Source organism: Balaenoptera acutorostrata, chromosome 5, assembly GCF_949987535.1.
Source record: "Balaenoptera acutorostrata chromosome 5, mBalAcu1.1, whole genome shotgun sequence".
Classification (NCBI taxonomy): Eukaryota; Metazoa; Chordata; class Mammalia; order Artiodactyla; family Balaenopteridae; genus Balaenoptera; species Balaenoptera acutorostrata.
Window position 1 is genome coordinate 112,326,325 of NC_080068.1, and position 18,510 is coordinate 112,344,834.

Consider the following 18,510-nt stretch of genomic DNA (forward strand, 5'->3'; position numbering starts at 1 on the left):
AGGCCGTGATGGTGAGAGGCCTGCGCACCGTGATGAAGAGTGGCCCCCCACTTGCCACAACTGGAGAGAGCCCTCGCACAGAAACAAAGACCCAACACAGCCATAAATAAATAAATAAATAAATATTAAAAAAAAAAAAAAAAAAAAGACTTAAAAAAAAAAAAAAAAAAACCCAACCCAGTCAAAAAATGGGTGGAAGATCTAAGTAGACATTTCTCCAAAGAAGACATACAGATGGTTAAAAAGCACATGAAAAGATGCTCAACATCACTGATTATTAGAGAATTGCAAATGAAAACTACAATGAGGTATCACCTCACACGGGTCAGAATGACCATCATCAAAAAAATCCACAAACAATAAATGCTCAAGAGGGTGTGGGGAAAAGGGAACCCTCCTACATTGTTGGTGGGAATGTACACTGGTACAGCCACTATGGAGAACAGTATGGAGGTTCCTTAAAAAACTAAAAATAGAGCTACCATATGATCCAGCAATCCCACTCCTGGGCATATATCCAGAGGAAACCTTAATTCAAAAAGATACATGCACCCCAATGTTCATTGCAGCACTATTCACAATAGCCAGCACATGGAAGCAACCTAAATGCCCATCAACAGGAATGGATAAAGATGATGTGGTACATATATACCATGGAATATTACTCAGCCATTAAAAGGATGAGATAATGCCATTTGCAGCAACATGGATGGACCTAGAGATTGTCATACTGAGTGAAGTCAGACAGAGAAAGACAAATAGATATCACTTATATGTGGAATCTAAAAAAAGGCTACAAATGAACTTATCTACAAAACAAAAATAGAGTTACAGATGTAAAAAATACACTTATGGTTATGGGGTGGGGGAGTAAGGGGCGGGGAGGGATAAATTGGAAGATTGGGACTGACACATACACACTGCTATATATAAAGTAGATAACTAATAAGGACCTACTGTATAGCACAGGGAACTCTACTCAATACTCTGTAATGGCCTATATGGGAAAAGAATCTAAAAAAGAGTGGGTATACATATATGTATGACTGATTTACTTTGCTGTGCACCTGAAACTAACACAACATTGTAAATCAACTATACCCCAACAAAAATTTAAAAAAAAAAAAAAAGTGAAGTGCTTTCCTGGGCTGAGCACACGAAGGGTCTTCCTTCAGCCTCTGGTAGCCACCACCTAGCACACCAGCTGCTTTCACCTCACTCTTCTCTCCTCTTCCCAAATTACTAGTTTCTTCTCCCTTCCCTTCTCCTTTCTTCCCACTTGCCCCTGATTTCAGGCAGATTGTAGTATTGCCTTTTGAGCAAGCAGGAACCCCCCAATCTGGTCGTAAGGAACCACTCCCCTCCCTGCGCTGTGACCAGGCCCTTGTGGTTGTAGTTAGCTTTAGGCCGTTTTGTGTACATTTATCCACAAGGTGGTGCTGTAGGAAAGCCGGTAAGTCTTGCCTGTCTCCTTAAATATTTGCCTGTCATGCCTTTGGCACCCCAGTTTACTGAGGTCTTAAAAAATTAAATTGGGTTTAAGTCAGTATGGATTTTTTAAATTAATAATTTAATATTTTATATACTCAAAAGAAGATGGTACTGCTTTTTTAAGGAGATTTTATAATAATAAGAATGCCTTGAACTACATTTATCATGTGTATACATGTATCCTGCCTTCCCCAAGTCTACTAGTGTAACCTTAAAACTTCTTTTGGATCATGTTGGTTTTCTTCTGTTTTCATTTTAATTCCCAGTCAATGGAAAAGTAAAGCTTTTCAATTGAGGGGAAAAGATTGTGGTTCATGTTTATGTCAGATGTTTCTTGTTAAGGATTCAGGTGTTTCTTCACAGTTTTTTGCTTCTTTTGAGTGTCTGTGATGCATCCTGTTTTTCCTTAGTCTTTGTTCACTTGGAGTTTCATCTTGTGACCGACGTTGTTGCCTCCTTTTGTTTCTCACATACCGTGTGAATTAAATAATGCAAGTAGCCAGGAGAAATTTTGCTCCCTAAATTTAAGGAAGGATCGGTAAAGACTGCGTAGGCTTTTGGAACAGGTAACTTTTGAATTTAAAATTTCAAAATTTAAATGAAACGGGTCACTTGATTTCAGCCTCTTGTGTGAAGCTGTGTCTTTTCCCTGACTTCCTCTAGGGCCAGGAAAGGACAGGATCTGGGCGGTAAGCAGTCACCTTGTGTGTTGCACCTGAGAGGAGTCCTGACTGCTTCCAAAGATGGGACTCATTCCAATACTCCACTGTCTTTCTCTCCACAGACACACAATCTTTGCCAGCAACACTTCCTCTCTGCAGATCACAAGCATAGCCAATGCCACCACCAGACAGGACCGATTTGCCGGGCTCCATTTCTTCAACCCAGTGCCCCTGATGAAACTTGTGGAGGTCAGTGGGTGTCTGCTTGTGTGTGCGTGCTTTTGCTCTGCCAGCTCTCAGCCCTGCTTCTGTGAGCTGCACCCTCCCTGCCACTGGGGATTGCACTGGGTAGATTTTAGTGGCAGGGTGGAGGGTTGTCCTTGTGCTTGGATTTCTCTGGCCAGACTCTCCTTTCAGAGCCAAAGGAAGAAACAGCACCTAATATCTAGGAAGGCCCCTGTGCTTGGTTTTTTTGCAGCCCTGTGTTCTGACCTGTGATGTCCAGGAGGGCTGTTAACTTTGTGGCATGTCACTTACTTGTCAGTGCCATAGCTGATGGGCAGTGCAGAGAGAGGCATCAGACTGGGAAGGCCGCACTAAAGACCACTAGCTTGATGAGACCACGGAGGGGCAAGCCACCCATGTTCATATTGTCTTGTCCAGGTCAGTTTGTCTAGGCTGGATGTGGAATTCTATTAGAAGCCTGGTTTCCCACAGGAGCCGCTGTAATATACCCTGACCACTGTTCCCGGGGTGAATTCAGCCCCAGGTAACAGGGCCTTGATAATGTCACCAGGAGAGGCACAGCTCCCGTGTGTTGTGATCAGAGCTATTAAAGCAGCTAGTGGGAAACAGCCGCATAGCACAGGGAGATCAGCTCAGTGCTTTGTGATCACCTAGAGGGGTGGGATAGGGAGGGTGAGAGGGAGACGCAAGAGGGAGGGGATATGGGGATATATGTATATGTGTAGCTGATTCACTTTGTTATACAGCAGAAACTAGCACAGCATTGTAAAGCAATTATACTCAATAAAGGTGTTGAAAAAAAAATAAAAAAGCAGCTTCCAGTAGCCTTGAACCTCCCGACCTCAAACCTGGGAGGTGGAGGAAAGTGGCCAGGGAGGGCTGCCAGCGATCCTGTTTGGGCTGCTTCTGCTTGCTTGCTTGGAGTCTTAGGTACCAGGGAGATAGAGTCACTGTAGATAATTTGCACCTGAAATGTGGCAACTTGCCTTTAATAGGGGGGGTAATTACAGGGTCTGAGGAGCAGCTGCTATTAAAGTAGCATTTGTACTGAGGCTGAGGAGTTACTGCTGTGCGCGAAGCATGGGGCTGTGGATCCAGGCAGGCCTCCGGAGACCGGCCGGGGCTCCCTGGGCACACGTCGGGGTCTTTTTCTCCACTGCTGCCTTCTCCTCCAGGCCCCTTCCCCTCCCATGTCCCCTCCCCCCACAACATAAGCATTAGCATCTAGTTTAAGGGTGACTACGTTTTCTTACAGTTCTCTTTCAAGGACAACTCTGACCCATCTTGCGATAGGAATTATCTGTTCCGCTAACATTGCTTCTTAGTTTCTTCCAATTTACTGCCAGTCCCTAAGGCTGTTTTTGAAGAAGTTAAGGACTGAAAGGGAGGGGCACAGGGAATAGAAGAAACAGCATTTCTCCTTATGCAGAAAAGAGCAAGGAAGTGGAGTGGAATTTTCAGCATTTCAGTACTTAGGGACTAGTTACTTTTTTGGTTACCATATCATGCACATAATGTGTTTCAAAGATAAAGACACATTTTGTAGATTTACTTCAAACTCTTAATACTGTTTTCAACTGCATTTATCTCATAATGTCCATCTGTGTCTTTAGAAATGTGGCACGTTGATTGTTAACAGTTAATGCTTGGCAAGTGTTAACATTTTCTAGAAAGTGTTTTCCAAAAGTGCTCTTCTTTATGCAACTTTCATTTTTAACTTGAGCATTCATGTATGTGTTGCTGGTGGTAAGCACCACAATGAACCATAAGTTGAGTGGCTCTTCTTTACTTGGAGCTGGGCTCAATTTATATGTGTATATGTATGTTTTTTCAGACCCTGTGTTGGAACAGAATATATGTAGCACATTGCTACTTGTTGAACGAATGAGTAAATATGTATCCCTCCTGTTAAAAAAAAAAAACCTATAGTATTGACTCCTTTAAGCCAACAAATTATTTTTTTAAAACTTCATAATAGCAGACCTTGTCCTAGCTCAATCTATACGGTTCTGATGGAGGTGATTTTATACCTCCTCTTGAATAATTCTCGTATTGCTGTTTGATTTGTGATAGCTGCAGAGCAGTTTCTGGCCCATCTCATCCCATTCCTCAGCCCCATCTTCATGGTGCTTTTTTCTCTTTCCACTCATTTACTTCCCTTAGTGCCATAACGTAGCCCCACACCCCAAGCTGTGATCACATTAAAACATGAATGATAATGATTCTCTTCATTTATATAGAGCTTTTCATCCTGCACAGACACTAGCTCATTACACCATATAGCCCTCTTAAAAGAGGGAGGATGTGTCAGGTATCACTATCCCAATTTCATATAAGAAAGGTGAGGCACGGAGGGTTGATTTGACTTGCCTAGGCTCATATAAAGGGTCTGATGTAGAAGCCAAGCCTGTTTGCTTTGACTCTGGTTGAAGTTCCTTAACTGGCATTTAAATTATATATTTAATTTCTATATTTTTTTAAGTTTAAATTCATCTGGGTCTCTCTCCATTTGCTGAAATCTAATTGCTGACAACGCCTGAGAGTGGACTGCCAGGTGTGGCCCTTGGTGCTGACTTCTGTAGAGCCCAGCAGCCCACTGTGAGCGGGGTAGCAGTCATACTCTGGCAGTGCACCTCATAGAGAAGGTCAGCAGGACGGCCAGGAGCCTTCCTGAGGCGCCTGGCAGCTGGCAGGCCCCAGCCATTGGCTGGTGTTCGCTGGTTATGGAAGCCTTCCTCTGGGATGAACCTGTCCTGAGGCAAAGGGAGCTGTTGGGCTTTGGGGCATCTGTGTGGGAGCGGGCAGAGAAATGGGGGGATTACTCATCGCAGAGTCCACAGGACCTGGGCGACCTGAGTGCACCTCTGTTCCTGAGGCTCCTTCTCATCTGTACGCTAAGAGAAGGTGTGACTTCATGCAGAGTACCGTAAGGGCAGTTGTTACACTCTAGTAGACTTCCAGTTACCTCCCTGAAATACTTAACACTAGCAAGTAAAACCCTAATAAAAGCCAGCATTTACTGAGCACTTCAGCCCTCGTAGGAGCTGCCCTTAATGCTTTACTTCCTAATCTACTTCCATTCTCACCTTAACTCCTTGAGGTAGGTAGAGTGATTTCAATGTCATTTCAGTTTCAAGAAACATTCCCAGGGTCACAGAACCAGTAAGTGGTGTGATTGGTATTTGAACCCAGGTCTGTCTCAGTGACAAAACCTGTAGAACTCTCCTGCGTGCACACACACACACACACACACTTATATGTTTTTTTTTTAATTTATTTATTTTGTTTATTTATTTATTATTTTTGGCTGCGTTGGGTCTTCATTGCTGTGCGCGGGCTTTCTATAGTGGCGGCGAGCAGGGGCTACTCTTCGTTGCGGTGCACGGGCTTCTCATTGCGGTGGCTTCTCTTGTTGCGGAGCACGAGCTCTAGGCCTATGGGCTTCAGCAGTTGCAGCACGTGGGCTCAGTCGTTGTGGCTCATGGGCTCTAGAGCACAGGGTCAGCAGTTGTGTGGCACACGGGCTTAGTTGCTCCGTGGCATGTGGGATCTTCCCGGACCAGGGCTCGAACCCGTGTCCCCTGCCTTGGCAGGCGGATTCTTAACCACTGCGCCACCAGGGAAGTCCCCACATTTATATTTTAAGCCTTGATTTTGTGTGTTCTGCAGTAGTCCACTATCTTAAAGTGGACGTTTTGTTTCTGGCCTGAAATCCTTCTAATCTGAAACTAAAATTATTTTTGCCACCTGTGTGGCAATATTTGATCAGTGTTTCCTTGAACTGTTCTGTTGAGATTGTTTGCTGACTTTCTGGTTATAATTCTTCTCTGCTTTGCGTTTCCAGGTCATTAAAACACCAATGACCAGCCAGAAGACCTTTGAATCTCTGGTAGACTTCAGCAAAACCCTGGGAAAGCATCCTGTTGCTTGCAAGGTAGAGTATGGATAGCTTGGTAAGGGGGTGATTTTTCTCAGAATCTGATTTATTCCCGGTAGGATTCTTCCATAGGAGGATGATGTGGGACGTGGGCCACTTTTGCCGCAGGCCTGTCCGCAGGCTGTAACGAGCAGGTTGCATCCAGCAGGGAAACCGGACCCCTAAGCCGCGCTCAAGGCCGTCAGGTGGATAGCCTGCGATCCAAATGGAAGCACGGCTTCAGCTCAGTTGAAAACTCGGATGTCTCTCTGGGTCTTGACTTTTGTCTCTTGATGAGTGAGTGTGTTTCCATCAGTGGTGTTTGTTACCCCATCAGCTTCAGCTGCTTCTGGGCCCTGAGGAACCAGAACCCTGTGTGTCAGGCACAGCCTGGTGGCACATGAATCCCGAACAGAAAACTGGGGCTTCCCTTTTGGAAAGAACACTGCAGGTGATTAGGGAAATGGTGTGAGAGAGGTAGAGCCCACCTCAACCAAGGTAGCAAAAAACGAAGCTGTTTCTCAGTGGAATGTTGCTTATGATTTTGTTCGTGTTGTTTTGTTTTTCAGTAAGAAGTGTGGTGGGCGGAAAGCTTGCCTCCGGCCTTTTTCCCCTGTCTTGAGATACCTGGTAGTATATGTAAAATTATCCCCAGCTGCTGTCACCTACTTTGTTTTGATTACCTTCAGTCTCTACATTTGCTGTAGTTCCTCTTCAGTTCCCCCCAAATTTAGGGACTGCACTTCTGCATGACTTGGCCGTTTTTCTGAAAGGACAATTATGTCACAGAATTCCATTACAAATTTTTATAAATATGTTATCTACTTTTTTGACCATAATCTTTTTTATTTTTTAAAAAGATTTTTTATACAATTTTAAAAGGTTACTTTCCATTTACAGTTACTACAAAATATTGGCTATATTCCCCATATTGTACAATACATCCTTGAGCCTACCTGATACCCAGTAGTTTGTATCTCCCATTCTCCCACCCCTGTATTTCCCTGTCCCCACCCCATGGTAACCACTAGTTTGTTCTCTATTCCTATGAGTCTGCTTCTTTTTTGTTCTATTTACTGGTTTGTTGTATTTTTTAAATTCCACATATAAGTGATATCATACAGTATTTGTCTTTCTCTGTCTGACTTCACGTAGCATAATGCCCTCCAAGTCCATCCATGTTGCTGCAAATGGCAAAATTTCATTCTTTTTTATGGCTGAGCCGTATTCCATTGTATATATATCATGTCTGCTTAAGCCAGTTGTCTGTTATGGGCACTTGGGTTGTTTCCATGTCATGGTTATTGTAAATAGTGCTGCTCTGAATATTGGGGTGCATGTATGTTTTCAAATTAGTGTTTTTGCTTTTTTGGATATATATACAGGAGTGGAATTGCTGGTTGACCATAATCTTTTAAATACCATTGTGGTTCTTCTCATACCATAGTTTTGCTTTCTAAAATAGTCTCAAGTCTGAACTCACAGTATTGTATTAACCCATGAAAACTCAGATTGTTCATGAATCATCTGAATCAGTCATCTGTCGATGTGGGCCCCAATAGTCTTCCACATGCCAGTCCCCCCGGTGGAGGTCTGTAGTGTTATATTAGGGAATCTCATTTTTTAACACTCATTTTTTTTGGTCTAGTCTTATGGTTTTAAATATTTTGGATTAAAAAAAAAGTCACATTAATAACCAGAGGGTATGGTTGCACTTTTTCTTGCCAGTTGATGCTTTGTTTGTGGCAGAAAGTAGTCATAGTGTTAGAAAGGACATCAGCCTGCAGCAGATCAAAAGCCAGGTGTGAGAATGGAGGTGCGGGAACAAGCCAGGGATGGTCTTCAGCAGCACAGTCATTAATTCATGCAGAGTGATGATTCGTTCTTCCGTCAGACTGGCCATGGCAGATGCAGGCCTGGGAACTCTGGTCTCATAAAATTGCCCTTGTTACATCGTTGCAGAACTCTCTTCTTAGGTGATACCTTAGGGCTTTGGGGGAGTCTTTCAGGGTCAGTTATTCAAGCTCTTGCTGAGACACCCAGATGACAGAAGGCAATCACATAGAACAAGGGTCAGCAAACTTTTCTGTCAAGGGCCAGGTAGTAATATTTTAGGGCTTATGGTCTCTGTTGCCACTACTCGATTCTGCTGCATGGACCATACCAGCAGAGAAGTGTGGCTGTGTTCCACTAAAACTTTATTTACAACTGGATTTGGCCTGCAGGATTGTAGCTTACCAACACCCGACATAGAAGAATGGCATGAACGTGCCTGAAATGTGTCTTTCTTCCTAGTAAGACTTCACAGGGAAAGTGTGGTATGAAAAGGTTAAGGCCACGGACTCTGGAGCCAGCCTGCCTGGGTTTTCACATCCTGGCTTTGGCACTTATTAGTTGTGTAACCTTGGGCAAGTCACTTAACCTCTCTGTGCCTCAGTATCCTCTACCTCACGTAGAGGTAATAATAGTACTTACTTGTCTCACAGGGTTATTATGAGGAATAAATGAATTAATATTTGTAACGTACTTAGAACAAACAATACCTGGTATATAATAAATACGGTAAAGTATATTTAATAAATATATGTGTATGAAAAATGTAAGGTGTATGATTACATAAAATTAAATTGCTTAAAGGGCTGTATCTCTTTACATTCTACCAATATTATGAGAGTATCACTCTGCATCCTCAACAGCATTGAATATTATAATGGGGAAAAAACCTCTTGCCAATAATCTTACTGGCAACATGCTATTTTGTTCTAATGAATATCTCTTTAAATATTTTGTGAGTTTTAGCATGTTTTCCTTATTGAGTTCTATGAGCTCTTTATGTAAATGATTTTAAAACTCCATATATTATATATGGAGAAAATATTTTTCCCAGGCTTCTTTCTGATTTCTAACCTTGTATATGGTGTGCTTCATGTATTCAGATACCCTACCCCATCCTGAATTTCTACAATAAACTTTTTGAAGTTGAAAAGCATTTTTGCCCTAGTTATTTTTTTAAAAAGTTTTTATTACAGTATAGTTGATTTACAGTGTTGCATTAGCTTCTGCTGTACAGCAAAGTGTATCAGTTATACCTATATCCACTTTTTTAGATTCTTTTCCCATATAGGTCATTACAGAGTATTGAGAAGAATTCCCTGTGCTACACAGTAGGTCCTTATTAATTACCTATTTTATATATAGTAGTATGTATTTGTCAATCCCAGTCTCCCAATTTATCACCCCCCCAACTTTCCCCCAGTAACCATAAGTTTGTTTTCTACATTTGTGACTCTATTTCTGTTTTATAAATAAGTTCATTTGTATCACTTTTTTAGATTTCACATATAAGCGATATCATGATATTTGTCTTTCTCTGTCTGACTTATTTCACTCGGTATGAGATTCTCTAGGTCCCTCCATGTTGCTGCAAATGGCATTATTCCTTTCTTTTTTTCTAACTGAGTAATATTCCATTGTATATATGTACCACATCTTCTTTATCCATTCATCCGTCGATGGACATTTAAGTTGCTTCCATGCCCTAGTTATTAAATCAACATTGTTATATTAATATAGTCTTGGTTAAACTGATAAAGCTCTTTTGTGCATCTCTGTATTCCTGGGAGATGGGGTAGGGGTGGTTTCAGCTTGTCCAGAGTGAAAGGAGGTACAAATCCTGTGGCTATGGTGTGCAGTCAGGTGAGTTGAAAGAGTAATGGCAGGAGGCTGGGCGTCTTTAATTCAGATGTTTATGGAGTGCCCAGTGTGTGCTTGAAACGGGACACAAGGCCTGGGGCCAGGGTGCAGACTTCTTCCTGCAGGAGGATCACAGCCTTTTGTTAAAAGAGTGGGCTGCATTTACTTAGTGGAAATCAACTTCACATAAATACCACCAAAAAGTCAACCAACCCAGCCTGCCCCACAGGCTTCCAAAAGAGATCAGTAGGTAGAATCCAGATCCCATACTAGGCCTCCAGGAGAGATGGTTAAGCATTTTAATGAGGGGGGAAATGAAGAAAGGATGTGTAGTACAAGGAGTCATCAGGGTAAAGAGTCTTCGGTAGTGAGCTGTGAAAGGCCATCGATCTGTTAGGATCTGCTTGTTTGCCCCGGCGCCTGTCCCCAGCTCCACCATCCTGTGCTGTGCGCTGGAGCCTGAGAAAATCCTGAGCAGCCGGGAGGTCGTGCTCCTACGAGGAGTGTTCAAGATGGAGTGTTACTTTTTCTAGACTCCTGAAAGGGATGTGGGAGAGAAGAGGAGTAAAAAGACTACCATTTGAGGGGAGGGCTATATGCACAGCATTTTATGTGTTCTGATTTATCTTCACAACCTGTGAGGTGGAAGTTACTATTCCCATTTCACAGATGATGAAACTGAGATTCAGAATGATGCAAGGTCAGAGCATATTAGAATTCGAGCCCAGCTCTGCCTGCCCCCAAAGCCATGCTCTTTCTAGTGACCCCTCTGCCTTATCTGCCTTTATTTCAGGGTCCGTGCAGTAGGGGCTTCTGGGGTACTATAATTGTTGGATAAATTGTCATGTGAGTTAGAAGTGAGACTGTCTTGATACCTTAAAACCATTTTGAAAATGTATAGCTTGATAAATGTGGCTAACAGTCCAGGGTGAGAAGGAGTGATCTGGTGACTTTACAAAAGATAAAGTGCATGGAGAGTTCATTCGTCTACTGTCTTTCTCTCTCCTCTGACAGGATACTCCCGGGTTTATCGTGAACCGTCTCCTGGTACCATACCTCATGGAAGCAGTCAGGCTGCATGAACGAGGTAGCTGTCCCGACCCAGGCTGGGTGCAGCGAGTGTGGGAGTTCTCCCGCAGGGTCTGTGGGAAGGGATGGGCCATGGGGAGCAGGGGAGGAGCTTCTGTTTTCTGGCTCTGTGGGTCAGCCTGACCCTGGGCCCCCGTGCCTCTGTCACTGTGTTCCCAGGCCCGCCTGGATTCCCTCTGAGGTGGCCCTGGGACAGCGCCCCCACTACAGTCCCAGCCAGAGCAATCCTAGGCCAACACGGATTTATATCCTGGATCTCTGGTTAAAGGGTTTATTGCTTAAAATAATAATAATCACCATGATGATGATGATGTAGATGTAAAAATCACAGGGCTAGGAAACCTTTAAAATTCCCTAAGGTTCTAAAATTGTGACAGGAGAAGGGAACTGAGTAACAGGGCTGTTGTGTGACAAGGAATGTTTCTAACATCCTTGTCCATCCTTACTGAGTGATGTTATGATGCATTTTTTTTTTTTAACCTTAAGAATGGTCTGAAATGGTTTTTTCTCAATACTTTGTTGATTGACAAAGAATGATTCTCCCTGTTGCAGAAGTAGACTTGGGACATGGTCCAAGGTTATAAAATGTCATGTATCCTCCTGCCTACCTTACCTACCGCATTTCTGGAAAGGTAACTATCATGTCTGCTTCAAAGGCAAACAGGCCTTAATAGGACTGGATGAAAAGCAAGTGTAATTGTTTTCAATTCCTTCATTCACAAATGCTTGCTCCTGAGAATGTCATTTTTGAAACAAAACATTTATACTAGCTCTTCCAGAGAGATGAAAGCATATTTGCTTCCTCAAAATCTGCTTTAAATATTAAAACTTTTCTCTGTGTTTTATGGAGGCATTTGCCTCACTTTTGCTCCAAGATCAAACCAACACTTCTGTGTTTATCTATCAACAAATATGCCTAATTACACCTCAAAGACAGCATGAAGCATTTTGCCCTACTTTGAAAGGCAGAGTTTTTTTTGTAATGTAGTGTTTTAGAATATAGCATGCGGGTGATCCACCTCGTAATGGTGTCTTTCTCACTGAAACATGCTGTCACTTTGATATATTTTCAACTGAACCATGTATCTGGTTGTAAGTTGAAAGTCATTTTCTTATCTTCTACTTTCCTCTTACCAGCAGTGGTCCTTTTCTAAACAGATGGAGTCCCTTTAACCTTCACCATTACTAGCCACCTGGGAGGTGAAATTCGGAGGGGAATCTGACCCCGCAGGGGAAGTACTCTGACTTTGCCCTTGGCGGTGCCCTCAGTACCCTGGAGGTGCTGGGGGTCATGTCTGGGTGCTGTTTCCCAGGAAGCCACACTGTGGTCTGGACTCCTCACACCTCAGGCTTCTTACCATGTCCCTTCTGCCACCTCAAGGTTCTGCCCTCACTCAGCCAGCACAGGGGGTGCTCACGTGCACGCCTGCCACCCCGCCTCTGTGAGCCTGCTCTGAGTGGCTGGCGGAGCTGCATCCGTTCTTCTTTGAAACCTGAAGGCATTTAGGATTGTCCCCTCTCGCTGCCGTGTCCTTTCATTTGTCACTTTGGGTTCCTCCCTGGCATCCCAGTCTCCCTGTGCCGGTCAGCCTGCCTTTAGTGAGGCTCCCCCAGGCAGCAAAGGATTTCCCGTTACCTCGTGCCTTTTCCAAACTGGTCTCCTCAGGTATTGTGTTGTCCAGGAGGGTGAGGGCACAGTGCATGCAGTACTGCCCCCGGGCAGCAGAGTCAAGCCGTGAAGGCAGTTTAGCCCAGCCTTTCCCGAACTCATTGTGGAGAATTTCTCTGGATGACACTGTCTTGGTCAGCTTGGGCTGCTATAAAAAATACAGCAATATAGATTGGGTGGCATGTAAATGACAGAAATTGAATTCTCACAGTTCTGGAGGCTAAAGCCCAAATTCAGGGTGCCAGCACGATTGGGTATCTGGTGCGAGCGCTGTTCTGGTTGTAGACTGCCTCCCATGGCGGAGAGCAGGGGGAGGAAACAGGCTCTCTTATGACTCTGAGAAGAGCTCTGATCCCATTCATGGGAGCTCCACCCTTGACTCTGCTAATCCTAATTCCTACAAGACCCCACCTCCTTAGACCATCGCACTGGGGGGTAGTATTTCAACATGAATTTTGGGTCCGTTACAACACTTTTGGTATTCCCGAGGTATGTGTGCCACTCAGGTTGGCAGAATGCTGCTTTGGGCGCTAGAGGTTCATCAGAAGGACGTGTGGGGCGTTAGAACAGAGAATCAGCTCCGTCGTTGTCCACTCGGGCCTCCTGGGCAGCTGAGCAGCTTTCAGAGCGCACAGGCCCCCAGCAGCGCTTCCGTCAAGTGCCTGTGGAGTCTAGCGGCGCTTCACCGCCCCCACCGCTGCTCTCTGGCGCTGTGAGCCTCCTTGCCTCTGGGTCGTGCCTTCCTCCCCAGTGCCCTGCAACTTCTGTCCTCTCTCCTTCCGTTGCTCTCATCCTTCCCACTGTAACCGAGGCCTGATTGGTGGGCTCGGCCACCCTCGTCCCTGGGGGTCCGGGCTCTCTCTGCAGACCGTTGAGCAGGCTGGTGCCTGTAGCAGACAGCTGCCCCCGTCAGATGCCACTGTGACAGGTCAGGGTCCGCTCTGGCAGCGTGGTGGGGCTCTTCTCGGGTGACACCCTGGGAGCGTCGTGAGCCTGTTCCCCAGGCACTGTGCGACATCCTGCGCACACTGTCCCTCCCCCGGCCAAGACGTGTTCAGCGGTTCCACCGTAGCCTACCAGATACGGTGCCCTCGCCGGGGGGCCTTCTTTCTCCTCACCCTCTGCCTTCCTGTCCTCGCCCCACACCTTACTCCCACCTTCTCACAAGGCCCCACTGGGCTGTCCCCAGCGCTCCAGGCTGGGTGTGATCTGTGTTGTCGTGACTCTCTGTACACTTTGCTTCTCCTTCGGGGCGTGTGCTGCTCTCGTCCCTGCCGCACGGCATGTGTCTCTCTTCTTCTACTGTACTCTTGTTTTCTGAGGCAGTATTTGGGTCCCCATCTTCATACCCCGCAAAGTGCTTGTGTAGGACAGGCTTTAGGTAGCTGTTGATGAATAAAGGAATGGTAGCTGCACTGCGGTTCTGATCTCTTTGATGTGACTCTGGTTTGTTGTTAATGCCAAGAATGGTCGGTAGGTGGTGCTGATGAGCCGGCAAAAGAAGCCTGTTGGGGCAGGTCTCAGGTTCTCAGGCCTGCAGAAGAGCTGGGAGTTCACTGAGGACGCCCTTCTTTGTTGTTCAGAGTTGGGGGCTTTTAGCTGGGGGTGGGGGTGGGTCCCATGAGCCTCCTAAGGTTGATGCAGAATTTTGTGTATATGTGCATTTTCTTTGGAGAAGGTGTCAGGTTCTGAGTGAAGTGCTTGATTCTGAAGAGTAGGAATTACTGGTCTATAACGCGATACCACATGTTGTTAACTCCCACTTGGCACACCGGTGTGTATTTTATTTCTCTCTCTTTTCTTTTTGCCTCTTTTGCCCTGTGTTACTCAGAACAGAATTTTTAGAATTGTACTGACTTTGTAAAGCTTTTTAGATTTTTTTTACATGATGTGCTGTGTCTTCATATTATTTTAGTCAAGTGAGTCTCTGAATCTGGAATTACAGTTTTGACTCTAGGGTTTATTGTCTGTCTTGAATATTGATTTGATTAAATGGCTTTAGGTAAGTTGGAACCATTATGCTATGAGATTTCTATCCCCAGGGAGCCTGTATTCTAATGAGGGAGACAGCCTGTATCGGATGAACCGATAGATAACATGTTAGGTTGTGACCAGTAATCCCCGAGAAAGATAAAGTCTAGGGAATGGCCAGAGCCCTAGCCTGGAGTCCTGACGGTTGCTAGTTTATATGCAGGGAGGAGGGGGAGGCTCTGATGAGGTGACGCCTGAGCAGAGGTCTGCGCTGTTGAGGACAGGATATCAGTCCAGGGAGGGGCAGCAGGAGCTGAGCCAGAGGAGCGTCCTGGGCTGTCGCTCCGGCATTCGGGCCCTGACGCCACAGAAACCTCGACGTCTCATGAAATCCTCTCAGCATAATCCACTCATCAGCTGCCGTGTTCCTTCTCACTCCTGCCTTTGCACGTGCTGTTCCTGCTCCCTGGAATGCCCTTCCCTGCCCCTCCCTGGGATTCTCTTCAGGACCGCCAGGACCCGGGCCTGGCTGGCAGTTGTGGTGAAGTCGTGGCAGTATGAGTAAATCTCTCTGTGTTTGCCCACGCAGCCGTGTGAGTCTTCATGACTCCTCAGCACTTGTTATGATGAAATTTGTGGTTTACACATCTGAATCCTCCCATTATATTGTGAACACTGGAGTGCTTGTCTTGTTTTTCTTTGTCTCATTCCAAGTCTCTGGTGCCTGATACATAACAGATATAAACAAAAGTTGAATGAATGAATGAGGCTGCCTGATAAGGCTAATGTGTATGTGATCATTTTTGCTCTCTTATGGCCTGAAGCTCAAATCATGGTTCTCAGGATCCTCTGGTTGACTAATTAGTGAAGTACTGATAATGTCTCCCATAAGAAATAATTGGTTGGTATTTTAATCATCTTGAACTGCCTTGAAATCCTTTGGCATTACCTTAGTACTTCATATGCTTTTAAAAATAGAGTCTTTATGCATGTTTAAGTAGTTCTTGTTCCTCATGCCTAAAAATCTGAAATATTTAGGTTGTGAAATCTCTCAAGTATTTTATAACTTTTTAATTTTATTTAGCTTTGGTATAATTGACCATTTCTTTATGCTTTGGAACAAAATTCTAGATAGACACTTGTTACAGGCTAGTCCTGATTTTGGAGAAAGGGACCAGCTTGTTCTCTGTAAAGACCTCTGTGACCCAAGGACATTATGTGAAGGATAAAAATTCCAAGAAAAAAAGCACCTTGGTCCTTGACTCCTCAACACACTTTCAAACTTGCATGGCAGTTCTAAATCAGGTTTGGGCTTTCCTTTAAACATTATCTTGACTAAAGAGTTTGTGTGCATGTGATTCCAGAGGAATACTCTTTGCTTATAAAACCAGGGAAGCTGGAAAAGAAAAATATACATACAATACATAGAAAAACAAAAAAAAGTCCATTTATCAATCAAAAACATGTCCTCGCTTTAAAGGATATTTTAGTAAGTTATTCCAGGGAAGGTGATTCCCAATCCATTAGAAAGTAACTAATGTTTCCAGGCCACTGGGGCCTTCTCTCTCCATGAACAAGGTTGCAGTGCTCTAGAATTCACCTCACAGAGTAACTTTGTGGAGTAGCTTTGATAATCTTGTGACCTGTTTGGCATTTATCTCTAAGAAAAATCTTACCTAAGCCAGAGTTCCTGACTCCAGATGTTTTTTGAATGTGCAAATATGTAAAATGCTAGTAATTCAGGGACTCAGCACGTGACCAGGAGGATTGTGGGAAGGATGGTGGTGACTCAGCACTGCCCTCTTCTGCTTAGGTGACGCATCCAAGGAAGACATCGATACTGCTATGAAGCTGGGCGCTGGGTACCCCATGGGCCCATTCGAGCTTCTCGATTATGTTGGGCTGGATACTACGAAGTTCATCATGGACGGTAAGAATTGGAATTCTCTGTTGTCTGTCTTCATTTGAGTTGAGGTAGTCTCTCTCAACTATGAATAAGTATAATGCCTATTTAAACAGATAAGGAGTCTTAGTAGACCTTCCAAAGTCCTGCCCCACCAGCTTAAAGATTAAAGTGAAATGACAGAAGGAAAAATGTGATTGCCTATTCTCCTCATAACACAACTTTTTTTTTTTCAACTTTTCATTTTGAAATAATTATAGATTCACAAGAAGTCTCAAATACAGCCCAGACACGGCCTGTGTACCCCTTTATATAGTTTCCCCCTGTGGTTCCATCTTATATCGTAACCACAGTACAGTATCAAAGCCAGGAAATTGACACTGGTACACAGTCATTCTATCACATATGCTGATATGTGTAACCACTGCATTCAAGATGCACAACCATTTAAAAAAGTGTATTCATTTTACTGTAGTGGCTCTGAAGACAGGTTTAAAATAGTAACCAAAATTGGGCTACTGAAGTTGAATGTACCTCATAATACCAAGTTGCACAAAGAATACTTATGGGAGGAGCAAGGAGGGCTCTGGTTTAAGCACGAACTTTTGAATTTTATGAGGGTACAAAATACCAGTGGCAGCAAATTCAGATTTGCTGAAAAGTCAGTGAAAAGTCATTTCACTGTGTCACTGAGGGGTCCAGCCACCAGGTGAATGGGTTCTGTTTGTGACCCTGGACCTTTGGGATTAGCGATTCCCAGGAAGGGGTCGGATGAACAGGATGGCTGTTGGTAGAGCTGGGCCTCGAGCGGCGCGGCCTGGTGGCAGCACACCCGCTTTAGGGTTCATGCTCAGCCCTCCTTCTGCCTCTGCCGTTTGGGCCCGAGTGGCATCAGGCCCGTGGGGCTCTCCCACATCAGAGTAGGGACCCTTCTCCCCACGCTCTGCCTCCAGACTTGCCCTGGAACGCTGAGACCTAAACCCAGCACTTCATCCGAAGCTCTCTTCCCTCCTCTCAATAGGATGGCATGAAATGGATACAAAGAACCCCTTGTTCCAGTCCAGCCCATCCATGAATAAGCTGGTAGCAGAGAATAAGCTTGGCAAGAAGACTGGAGAAGGATATTACAAATACAAGTGATGCGCAGCTTCTCTGGCTCTGGGAAGAAGCCCCGTAAGCACATACCAACAGCTCCCCAAGTGCCCAGGGGAATGCTCTTTGGTCAGACGTTCCCTCACACAGCACAGTCTGTTCGATGTGTATTTTGATTGTAATCTATCTGAACTAATTATTTACAGTAGTTACAGTAATAGCCGATTCTTCCATTGAGAACTAATTCCCTTTTTTAGTCTGTTCATTTCTGTGTATTTTCTAAAAAGCTTTACACCTTAGGTGCCTTGGAGTAAACATTTATTTTGAACCTTGTCGTTTTTGTAAAGAGTGTCCTGAACCTGAACTCATTCACTTGTAACGAATGAGAGCACCCTGTGTCGGTTGTTGCCACGCGGGAGAGCCGCGAGCCGTTGACTCGTCGTGGTGTGTCTGTGGAGGGCTGCGTGAGCAGCCCCTGCATCTCGCCTTTACCAGAACGTTTGCCGCCTGCAGCCTCAAGCCTTACGCTACTTTGGGCATGACGTCAGGTGTCATGTCTTGTTGATTCAACTCATCATCGAGATGCTGCTTCTGGATTGGTGGGAATACCTCCATGTGTTTTGTTTTTGCAGGAAGAGGTTTCATTCACCTCTGAAATCTGAGTGGTTATTGTCTTTTTTTTTTTTTTTATGAGAAATAATTGCTGCAGATTGACTCTAATGAAATGCAGTCTTTTATTCTGTGAAAATTTGAATTGAAATAAACATGTATAATTTAA

The 18,510-nt window shown here is 44.5% G+C and overlaps 1 protein-coding gene across 1 annotated transcript in view; it reads left to right on the forward strand.

Annotated features, from left to right (window-relative positions):
• Positions 1 to 18,510, forward strand: part of HADH (hydroxyacyl-CoA dehydrogenase) — a 58,924-nt gene extending 40,414 nt beyond the window's left edge. The window contains exons 4-8 of the mRNA XM_028168713.2: positions 2,276 to 2,402; positions 6,244 to 6,333; positions 11,023 to 11,095; positions 16,551 to 16,667; positions 17,662 to 18,510. Of these exons, the coding sequence (XP_028024514.1) occupies positions 2,276 to 2,402; positions 6,244 to 6,333; positions 11,023 to 11,095; positions 16,551 to 16,667; positions 17,662 to 17,780 (526 nt within the window). The 3' untranslated portion in view covers positions 17,781 to 18,510. The remainder of the gene's footprint in view (positions 1 to 2,275; positions 2,403 to 6,243; positions 6,334 to 11,022; positions 11,096 to 16,550; positions 16,668 to 17,661) is intronic.